This window comes from Trichosurus vulpecula, chromosome 7 (genome assembly GCF_011100635.1).
Source record: "Trichosurus vulpecula isolate mTriVul1 chromosome 7, mTriVul1.pri, whole genome shotgun sequence".
Classification (NCBI taxonomy): domain Eukaryota; kingdom Metazoa; phylum Chordata; class Mammalia; order Diprotodontia; family Phalangeridae; genus Trichosurus; species Trichosurus vulpecula.
In genome coordinates, this window is record NC_050579.1 from 78,997,424 (window position 1) to 79,009,868 (window position 12,445).

A 12,445-nucleotide genomic window follows, 5' to 3' on the forward strand; every position below is an offset into this window, starting at 1 on the left:
GGGAGGAATTAAGTGGCGGATCAGAGCAGGAGTGCACAGCCTGCTAAAGATCTAAGCCCAGCCCGGGCTGGGGGTTCTTGGGGAAGGAGCAGTGCTGATGTGACAGAGCCGGCACCTCCCCCCCAAACGTGGAACATAGAACTCTGTAGTCTACAAGCAGTCATACCCCAATGAAAAACTCAAGGGTCAAGTTAGTTGGTTGGGAATATGGCCAGGCAGCGAAAACGCACCCAGATTCAGTCACAGACTTTGGATTCTTTCTTTGGTGACAAAGAAGACCAAAACATACAGCCTAAAGAAGACAACAAAGTCATAGAGCCTACAACAAAAGCCTCCAAGAAAAACATGAACTGGTCCCAGGCCATGGAAGAGCTCAAAAAGGATTTGGAAAAGCAAGTTAGAGAAGTAGAGGAAAAATTGGGAAGAGAAATGAGAAGGATGCGAGAAAACCATGAAAAACAAGTCAATGACTTGCTAAAGGAGACCCAAAAAAATATTGAAAAATACACTGAAGAAGACAACACCTTAAAAAATAGATTAACTCAAATGGCAAAAGAGCTCCAAAAAGCCAATGAGGAGAAGAATGCCTTGAAAGGCAGAATTAGCCAAATGGAAAAGGAGGTCCAAAAGACCACTGAAGAAAATACTACTTTAAAAATTAGATTGGAGCAAGTGGAAGCTAGTGACTTTATGAGAAATCAGGATATTATAAAACAGAACCAAAGGAATGAAAAAATGGAAGACAATGTGAAATATCTCCTTGGAAAAACCACTGACCTGGAAAATAGATTCAGGAGAGATAATTTAAAAATTATTGGACTACCTGAAAGCTATGATCAAAAAAAGAGCCTAGATACCATCTTTCGAGAAATTATCAAGGAGAACTGCCCTGATAGTCTAGAGCCACAGGGCAAAATAGAAATTAAAAGAATCCATCGATCGCCTCCTCAAATAGATCCCAAAAAGAAATCTCCTAGGAATATTGTCGCCAAATTCCAGAGCTCCCAGATCAAGGAGAAAATACTGCAAGCAGTCAGAAACAATTTGAGTATTGTGGAAACCCAATCAGAATAACCCAAGATCTGGCAGCCTCTACATTAAGAGATAGAAGGGCTTGGAATGCGATATTCCGGAGGTCAAAGGAGCTAGGATTAAAACCTAGAATCACCTACCCAGCAAAATTGAGTATCATGCTCCAAGGCAAAATATGGATTTTCAATAAAATAGAGGACTTTCAAGCTTTCTCAATGAAAAGACCAGAACTGAATAGAAAATTTGACTTTCAAACACAAGAATCAAGAGAAGCATGAAAAGGTAATCAAGAAACAGAAATTGCAAGGGACTCACTAAAGTTGAACTGTTTTGTTTACATTCCTACATGGAAAGATGACATGTATGATTCATGAGACCTCAGTATTAGGGTAGCTGAAAGGAATATGCATATATATACGTTTATGTATATATATATAAGTGAATGTGTATGTATGTATATATCTATGTGTATATGAATGTATATATATGTGTGTGTATATGTATGTGTATATATATGTATATATATATATTTATGTAAAAGAGAGAGAGCAGACACAGGGTGAGTTGAAGATGAAGGGAAGATATCTAAAAGAAATAAAATGAAATTAAGGAATGAGAGAGCAACATACTGAGAGAGGGAGATAAGAAGAGATAGAATGGGATGGATTATCTCGCATAAATGTGGCAAGAGGAAGCAGTTCTGTGGGAGAAGGGGAGAGGGCAGGTGAGGGGGAAATGAGTGAACCTTGCTCTCATCAGATTTGGCCTGAGGAGGGAATACCATACATACTCTGTTGGGTATCTTACCCCACAGGAAAGAAGAGGGAGGAAGATAAAAAAAAAATAAAAGGGGGGGGATGATGGAGGGGAGGGCAGATGGGGGTGGAGGTAATCAAAACAAACACTTTGGAAAGGGGACAGGGTCAAGGGAGAAAATTCAACAAAGCGGGATGGGTTGGGAAGGAGCAAAATGAAGTTAGTCTTTCACAACATGAGTAGTATGGAAGGGTTATACATAATGATACACATGTGGCCTATGTTGAATTGCTCGATTTCTTAGGGAGGGTGGGTGGGAAAGGAAGAGGGGAGAGGATTTGGAACTAAAAGTTTTAAAAACAGATGTTCAAAAACAAAAAAAAAAGTTTTTGCATGCAACTAAAAAATAAGATACACAGGCAATGGGGCGAAGAAATTTATCTTGCCCTACAAGAAAGGAAGGGAAAAGGGGATGAGAGGGGAGGGGGGTGATAGAGAGGAGGGCTGACTGGGGAACAGGGCAACCAGGATATATGCCATCTTGGAGTGGGGGGGAGGGTAGAAATGGGGAGAAAATTTGTAATTCAAACTGTTGTGAAAATCAATGCTGAAAACTAAATATGTTAAATAAATAAATTTAAATTAAATTTAAAAAAAAAAGATTCATTTGGGTAATAAGTCCCTTTCCAGGAACAGCTATATATTTCTGTCGTTCATAAATAAATGTGAGGCTATTCTAATGTCACCTGGTTTAATCAGCTGGAGAGAAAGAAAAGTTTGGTAGCGATGTGAAGGAAAGAAGGAAATCTAGGCCTAACCCCACAAAGAAATCAAAGAAAGAGGAAAAGGAGACATATGAACAAAAATATTTACAGCAGCTTTTTGTAGTATCAAGAACTAGAAACTAATAGTGTACCCATTAATTGGGGAATGGCTAAACATATTATGCCACATGAATGTAATGGGATATTGTTGCACCCTAAGAAATGATAAAAGGGATAGTTTCAAAGAAACCTAAGAAGGCTTGTTATGAACCAAGAATTCCCTCCTCCCCCTTTCTCCCAATCTCACATCACCCAGATGCATTCTGCCACCATCTCCATCTTCATCCCTGGCTCAAATGAAGAGGAAGCCCTTCTCCATGCCAAGATAAATCCTTCTATATGCACAAATGATGGATTTCACAACATCCCAACTTCTCAAGCAGATTTCATCCTCTATCATCCTCTCTCACTTATCTTCAATCTCTCCCTGTCTACTGGCTGCTCCTCTACTGTCTATAAAAATGTCCGTGTCATTTCCATCCTCAAAAAACCTTTACGTGATCCATCCACCCTGACTACTTATCATCCAATATCTCTCATCCCTTTAGTGACTGAACTCTTTGAGAGGACCATCTACAGTCAATGCCTCCATTTCCTCTCTTCTCGTTCTCTTAACTCTCTTCAGTCTGGCTTCTGACTTCATCATTCAAGCAAAACTGCTGTCTTCGGAAGGTGCCAATGATCTCTTAATTGCTTAACCTTAATGTCCTTTTTCTCAGTTCTCATCTTTCATCTCTGCAGTCTTTAACACTTTGTTATCCTCTTCTCTTTGATATTCTCTCTTCTCTAGGTTGACATTATTCTATCCTGGTCCTCTTCCTACCTATATGCTCAGTCCTCAAGTCTCTTCTACTGGATCTTTGTGCAGGTCACACTCATCAAGCATTAGCATCCCAAGGCTTAGTTCTAGACCTCTTCTCTTCTCTATCTAGACTACTTCAACAGACGATCTCATCAGCATTCACAGATTCAATTTTCTCTATGATGATTACTTTCAGATCTACTTATCCAGTCCTAATCTCCCTGTTGACCTCTACTCTCACATCTCCAGCTGCCTACTGGATATCTAAATTATTCTTAAACTCATTATCTTTCTTCAAAACCCTCCCCCATCCTCCAAACTTGTTATTACTGTCAAGTTACTGTCACAGGCACCACTATCCTCCTAGCCATCCAGGCTCACAACTTAGGAGTGATCCTCAAATCCAGACTCTCTCATCCCCCATCTCCAATCTGTTACAAAGTCCTGTCAATTTTACATTTGAAACATCTCTCATATATGCTCCTATGTCTCTGCTGACACTGTACCACCCTAGTGAAGGCTCTTATCCCCTCAACCTGGACTACTGAAATAGCCTGCTGATTATGCTGCCTATCACAAGTCTCTCACCACTACACTACAATCTATTCAGCTGTTAAAGTGACCTTTCTAAAGTACAAGTCTGATCATCTACTCAATCAACTCCAACAACTCTCTCATCTCTAGCTCAGATCAAATATAAAATCCTCTGTTGGGCATTCAAAGACATTCATAATCTACCTCCTTCCCATGCCTAGTCTTTAAATTTAATACACACACACACCCCCACACCATACACTCTGATCCAGCGGCAGTGGCCTCCTTACTATTCCTCAAACGAGACTCTCCATCTTCCAATTCCAGGTATTTTCACTGGCTGTTTTCCATGCCTGAATGTTCTTCTTCTTCATCTGTCTCCTGGCTTTCTTCAAGTCTCAGCTAAAATCTCATCTTACAGAGGAAACTTTTCCTTTATAATGCTGGTTCCCTCCCTCTGTTGACTATCTCCAATTTTTCTCGCTTGTACATAGCTATTTAAATGTTATCTCCTCTACTGAACCGTAAGCTCCTTGAGAACAGGGATATCTTCACTTTTCTCTGTATCCTCAGTACTTACACACAGTGCCTGACAACAGCAGGTATTTAAAATATTTACTGACTGACTTTAGGAAACTGCAGTGCTTTTAATATCCTCAAGCTTTTCCCTGAAATAAATTTCATCTTTTAACACCAATTTTGGCAATGCTACATGGAACTGAGTGACGATATACCAGTCTCCAAGAATTAGTTGTGGGTCACTCAAAGGTTAATGGAGAGAAACATGGTGGGGTAATGCTTCCAAGAAACAACTATGCAGAAGTTGTACAAAGGCTATTACCAGAGAAAATCAGAAAAGGACGAGGGTCAGTCATATAGCAAGAGTGATGAGTGGTTATCATGTTATGAGACCTAGAAGAAAGTACACAAGCCATGGACCCATTGTGAAGAATTTACTGGAGAACCTGGACATGACTTGCACAGGATGAGAGATGTGGATAGATGATAAACTGTATCAATCGAAGGAAAATCTACCTTGCTGAGACTGCAGATCCAAGGAAGCATTAAATTATGTTAATACAGCATGTCATTAACACACTTTAACTGACCAAGATAACTACAACTTCATAGGTATCACTGAAATTTAGTGGAATTACTGGAATATGGCAAAGCTCACCTTTTTCCAAAATAGGAGTTCTTAATCGGAGGGCCCCTGATAGATCTGGGGGAGGAGGGAGTGTTCCACAGACTTTTATGGGGAAAAAAAAAACAAATGAATTTTCACTGATCTTTAACTGAAATTTAGCACTTCCTTCAATTATGTACATAGGCCATAAACATCTAGCATGGAGACACACAGCAGAAGTACATTATAGACTGTCCTGCTAGAAGGAAGAAATTGGCGAATTACTAACAACTCCAAGTTGCCTTTTTCACTATGACAACCAGTTTTTTTCTTAGGGTCACAGGAACCTAAATAATAAAGGTATTTTACACTCAGCAGACATAACTGTTTATATAACATAGTTAATGAAGCTAGTCTGATTTGTGCTGTAGAGTTTTGGAGAACATATTTCCAAGACTGCAGAGCAAGGATAAGGACTATATCACAGCCTACAATTCTACAACAGATAAATCCTCTCAGAGAAGACTGGAGGTTTTCAACGATGATAATTCTAATTTTAAAAAAAATTCTTGTTTAGAGAAAATTATATGATTTCATAGGGAAACCACTAAGAATTAAAAAAGACATGGAAGACAGAAGATGGATGCAAGGATAAATATCTGGAGATGTCTGTTAAAGACTGGAATAATCCTGTAAGAATGTTAGAAAGGCTAAAACCCCAAATGAACTGAAGCTTAAAAAGAAGGCTAGAGAAAAAAAAGGAAGGGGAGGGGCAGGACAGCTAGGTGGGGTGCAATGTACCAGCCCTGGAGTCAGGAGGACCTAAGCTGAAATCCAGGCTCAGACACTTACTAGCTGTGTGACCCTGGGCAAGTCACCTAACCCCAATTGCCTCTCCCCACCCCACCCCCCAAAAAAGAAGATGAGTAGTAAAGAAATGCCAGGTAAAAGGAGGTGATTAAGCAAGAAATAGAAACCTTTCTTGGAACAAACAGGAAATAATAATTGGCCCTGGGGAAGAAAAAACTATTTAGCCCCTACTTTACTCATGTTCCTTCTGCCAAAAAGTAAGGTGGAAAAGAGAGAATAAAATCGGCTAACAAGAAAATACAAGTCAAAATAAGTAGAGATGGTAAAAGAGGACTTACCCGCCCTAAATGAGTTCAAGTCACTGGATTTTGAAAAACTACATGTGAGGAGACTGAAGAATTACGAATGTGACAGAACTGGGTGGTGTCAGTGAGCTTCAAAACAGAATGAAATGTGAGAGGTATTAAAGACTTAAAAATGACAGTATAGCCAAAGTTGGGATAAGATAAATCCTTCAGGGCAGCTAGGTTGCGCAGTGAGTAGAGCACTGGCCCTGGAGTCAGGAGGACCTGAGTTCAAATCCAGCCTCAGACACTTGACACATGTACTAGCTGTGTGACCTCGGACAAGTCATTTAACCCCAATTGCCCTGCCAAAAAACAACAAAAAAAATAAGATAAATCCTTCAAACTATATGCCCAAGAGCAATGTCAATTTCTGGTAAAAATCACAAGACATAATGTTAAAGGGATGGTTAGTGAGCATTAAGAACTAGCATAGGTTTTTCAAGAACAAGTCATCTGACAAGGATTCTCATGGTATCCTCACGGACAGCATGGAAAGATAGTAACTGGATTACAAACTGAGTTTGAGAATTCAGAATAGCTCAACTGAAAGACTAGGAATTAAATGGATTGAAATCAATCTGGAGAGAGTTCTCCAGTAAAGTCCTTGATTTTGTTCCGTTAAACACAGAAGCCATACTTATCAAATTTGCAAATGTCAAGAAGCTTTGAATGCAGTCATCAAATATTTAAATGACTGCCACCTGGAAAAGGAGTATAATAATTTAGCTGTGTTGCTCCAGAGTGCAGAACTGATATGGGCAAGTACAATTCAGAGAGGCAGACTTGAATTCAACCTAGGGAACAGCTTTCTAACGATTTGAGCTATCCAAGAATAGAGTATGCCTCCACCTCACAAGTCCAAGAAACAATCAAGCTAGATGGCCATTTGTTAGGGATGCTGTTTGCAGAGATTCCTATATTAGAAGGGAACTTGCATTGGTTGAACACCAGGTTCAATTCTAGAGTTCTATCAATTTATGCTTGTATTTCAAAATTTCTTAATAAGTGTTACCTCAAAGAAAATATTAAAGAATTACCTCATTGCTCTGTAATGGTGGTTTTCCACTTTTCTTACTGCAGAGGAAAAAAAAAAAGAATGGTTTACTTTACTGGGTTTTTTAAAATTTTACTGATTTGTTTTGTTTTTAAAACATTTAAAGATTATCTTCACCCCCAAAGTGTCTTATAACAAAGTAAAACAATTAAGCAAAAGTAACATTACAATAACCTTATCTGAAAGTCCATGCAACATTCCATAGCTGAAGTACCCAATCATCTCTATTTTTATTTTTTTAATTAATAGAAATCTATGCTCTCACCCTCCCACTCACTCCCACCCAACCATTAGTTTAGAAAAGACTTTGAAATGTTTTGCTTTTATAATATTAATGTTATATAGTACAAATTACTCTTCTGATTCTGCATACTTCACTCTAAATGAGTTCATATAAATCTTTCTATATCTCTTTGAAATACTGATGTGGATTATTTTTACAAACATTTACAGATAAATCTAATTCATAAGCAGTCTCTTTTAACAACATAAAATTGTTAAGTAAAACTAATAATACAGTGATGCCCTCTGAAAGTGTATGCACCATTTTTGCATTTGTAGCACCCTTCCCACCTCTAATTTTTTAAATAAACAGAAATATTTTTCTCTCCTCCAATCCCAATTAAAATATATATGTACATATGCATACATGCATACACACATATACATATATGTAGCTATCCATTACAAAAACATGATTTAGAGTTGAAAAGAAGACATATGTATATGTGCCTATGTATTTGTTTTGCTTAACTATGCATATTTGTTTCATTTTTTTGTGGTAAAATTTGTTAATCATTAATATTGTACCCGAATTTTTGTAAATCTTAAATGTTATTTTACTTATCTCCAAAGATGTCAAATAATAAACTAACATGCTGAATATGAATTTCCCCTCTTTTCCCACAAATTTACTACTCAGAGTCTGAACACATGAATGGATATTGTATTTTCTTGCTTCCCTGCCATTGCTTACATGTTCCCTTTTCCTAGAATGCCCTCCCTATCCCAATTCACTCAGGGAATGCCCTCCCTACCCCAATTCACTCAGGGAGTGACTACCCATACTTCAATGCCCAACTCAAAATCTAAGAAGCCTTCCCAACCTTCCTGGTTGGTAACACTTCCTTTCAGACTTCACAAAAAAATACACTTACAATGTTACAGCTAAGTTGCTGTCTTATTTTCCTATTAGACTGTAAATTCTTTGACAGCAGGAACTGTCTTATCTAAATTTGTATTTCCAGTTCCCAGGAAAGGGGTCTAAACAGGTGTTGCCAACAAACAGCTGGTGGTACTCTTATTTCTGTCCTTCCACAAGAGCCACAATAGCAAATACCAGCAGAAACTGCAGAAATGAAGAACTGAGAAAGCCAGAATATGTTGTAAACAAGGTTGATATTTCTCTTCCTTATAGAGCCATCTCAGCTGAATGAAACATATTTTGACTACAAAGATAAATCTGAGTTTCCAAAGCTCTCTTCATACAATGTGGTCACAACATTGGCTGATGGATGAACCTGAAAGAACCTAAGTAGAAGCTACCATACTCCTTGATCACTAAAAAAAAATGATGGTTTTGTTACTTCTGATTATGCTGACAAAATAAGGGTAGGGGATGATGAGGTTCTAATATTATCTTTTTTTCCATGAAATTCCTTTTTAGACATATCCACTTTTTTCAATGTAAACAGTAAATCACTGCCAACAAAAGCAAGACTAATGTGGTTCTTTGCCAACAATATGTCATACATAAACAAGTTCAAATCTGATTTAGTTGGGTGAAATCTCAACTGGGGTATGATCAGACAACCATAACTATTAGTTGGTGTAGTAGGCCCAAAACATGAAATGAATTGTATCTTCATATTGCCTGCTGCATTTGAACATGAAGTGTATGAACTCCAAATTTTAAAAACTGTCTATAAATTTAAAGTACCATAATATCTATCACATTTCCCAATGTTGTTTATTTTGACAAATATAATATGAGCTCGTTTCCAAAAAAAAATGCAACTTTAGAAAACTGAAATATGAGAAAGACATTTGTTTGAAGTTTTCTAAAATAAAATTAAAATCTATCTCCAATCCACTAAAGTAGTTGAAAGTAAAACAAGGACAATAAAGATAGCATAAATCATCAAAATATCAAAACAAGAGTAAAAAGCCCAAATCCAGGAAATATAATCAACTATATTTACGACAAAAATGGGAAAACTGCCACGTCTGCTTTTTAAAAATGTTTTATCCGAGAATCATGAAACCTAATTAATTGAAATGTCTTCTTGAAAGTGTACATGAAGAATATACTCATAGGCCAAGAGATTTTTCTTCCAGAGAAAATAAGATAGTTTTAAATAAGCAAAAATCAACTTCAAAAATCATGCCCTGTGATATCAAAAGAACTTCCTACATTGTCTAAAGGTGCTTACAGAATTGCTAAATATAAAAATTGTTTATTGGAGCTACCTGCAGCTAGTAACTGATGAGGTAGAAACAACGCCTGGTAGCAGACATCATGGTAGGAAGCAGTATCACGCGTAAATCTGAAGACATCTGCTACAAATTAAATGAGAAACTAAAATCTTCCTATTTTGTACTAAAACAGATATAAAAAGTTCCTTTGTTTACATATGTATAATGGCTAAATGAATATGTTACTATGTAAATTTATTGATGACAGTGCCACTGCAAAATAAATCTTCAAAATAACTGATAGTTTTTTTTTAAACAAAAATGATGATGTGGCAGAACTGTACTAGACTGTGCACTGAGAACTCAAACTAAATCAGTATAAAACATAGATCGATAAACACTAGTTAAAATGTGGGCCTTCACGAAATCTGAATGCCTGACATGTTTCACAATCACTTATGCCGAGAAATAAAAGTGAAAAGATACAATTTTTCCAGTTGTTACAAGCACAATCAACTTTATTAATGAAGAGCCCATTAAAAGAAAGGTTCTTTTGAAAACTGCATGACAACATAGTGGCAAAGTATAGGGCACTTTTATATTATCGTGAAACACAATGACTTTCTCAGGCCAAAATAGTTCAGAGAACACTGAAGTAAAAGAAGAAACTGCCATTTTTTTAAAGCGATAATGATAAAGATGAAGCAAATTCATTTTATTAAAAAAAAATCCTTTTGAAATGTGTTTGATAAATATTTTTAAGATACTAAATATTTTAAATAAATCAATGCAAGGTCCTCAAAATTTATGCTGTGATCCTGAAATGAAAAAAAATAGAGCTATAGAGAATAATTTTATCACATGCTATTTTATTTTTCTGATTTTAACAATTTCTACTCGTTGGACAAAATGGAAGAACTTACTGATCATTTGACAAGATATAAAAATAATTCTCATTTTATTTTAAAGACCTAGAAATATCTAAATATAAATAGATACAAAACCCAACTACCCAAATACGATTCATTTGGTCTTACTTCATCTGAATAGGAATAGTTAACAGACTTGTCCTGTGATAGTATGCAACCCTCAAATCTTATTACATTTTGGCTATAAGTAGATAAAGATATATCTGGTTTAACAGATAAAACTGTACACATTCTTTACTATTTGTAATATCTACTTTGTACATAGCAAGTTTTTTCTGCTGACACATATTATGTTGTTGTTATAAATTCTGATTATTGTTTGAAAAAGAATACCATCAACAATATTAACGATCTGTTTCAAGAAACTCTGTGCCCAAAAAACCAAGTCAACCCATTACATTAAATAGTTAATATTTTGTTATGAACATAAAAATTGTAAAGATTTTGTCAGTAACTTAGCATGTTGATATTTAAGAGTTGTTTATGTGATATGTAATATTATGTAATGATGTAATAAATTATATTACATCTAATATAATAAATTCTTAACCCTATTTGAATAAAATGTGACCTAAGAAAATTATTTGTGTAGACTGCTTTATGAAAAGGTTTATCTGCGGGGCCCAACATTTGTTGTTTGAAAAGTTTGGATACCACTGTTCTACACTAAAGATCTCTTTTCCTGAAGCTCAATGGTCTCACCCAGGAGCTCCTCACTACTGGCTGACCTAAAATGTCAGAGAACTTAGGCTAACAGAAATGGGACATATTTTCTTAATCCTCATTTAGAGAATCTAATCATTTTCCATCTCAAGGTAAAACAGTACCAGTGCCTCCTCTCACTCTAGAGCCTGAAATTATTTTACATTAATTATAAAGATAAAAGATGGAAGAACATACAAAATTATCAAAATATTCTCGTCCCATGCTTCCCCAAATTGCAAAGCCATTATATCACACTAATAGTTTCAGGATTACAACAGTAACTTCTATGAAACATTTTAAGGTTTACAAAGCACTTTTTTCCAGATTTTATCTCATTTGATTAATAGAACCACTCTGTGAGGTAGACAATTCTGCGTGTGTGTGTGTGTGTGTGTGTGTGTAAATAACATTTTATGGATAATAAAACTGAGGATTAAAAAGTTTAAGTGATTTGCAGGTGGTCACATAGCCAAGTGTCAAAGGCACCCAAGCTGCTGACTACAAATCCATCTATTTACACTATGCCTCAGAGCTTTTCCTAAACATTTGCATCACAATAACCCTTTCAGGATTAGGACACTGATCACTATTATCTTGATTTAGCAATTAAGGAAAGTGAAGCTCAGCAAGCCTATCTAGTCAGAGATGGGGACTGAATTCACTTGAACTTTTCACATACGGTTTGTCCACCACCGTGTCAAACATTTACTTTTGAGTGACTGCTGGTTCCTACCTGGCTAACTTGCCTTGCTGTCCTGCTACTCCATCTTGGTTTCATGTTTTTCCATCAATTCCAGGGCCCAAAGTCTGGGCCTCAGTGTTCTATCTTAACCATGACTTGTGTATACCTCCTAGTTCCCAAAAGTTCATTTTGTTGTTATTTATCATTTTTCAGTCATATCCAACTCTTTGTGACCCCTTTTGGGGTCTTATTGGCAAAGATACCAGAGTGGGTTACTATTTCCTTCCCCACCTCATTTTTTTTTCTACAGATGAGAAACTGTAGCAAACAGGGTTAAGTGACCTGTCCAGGTTAACAGAGGTAGTAAGTGTCTGAGGCCAAATTTGAACTTCAGAAGAGTCCTCCTGACTCTATGCCCAGCACTCTATC

At 36.6% G+C, this 12,445-nt stretch overlaps 1 protein-coding gene across 1 annotated transcript in view; it reads right to left on the reverse strand.

The window, feature by feature from the left end:
* ABCD3 (ATP binding cassette subfamily D member 3) overlaps positions 1-12,445 on the reverse strand; it is an 87,059-nt gene that overhangs the window by 56,572 nt on the left and 18,042 nt on the right. The window contains exon 2 of the mRNA XM_036766404.1: positions 7,269-7,305. Coding sequence (XP_036622299.1) covers positions 7,269-7,305 — 37 coding nt within the window. The remainder of the gene's footprint in view (positions 1-7,268; positions 7,306-12,445) is intronic.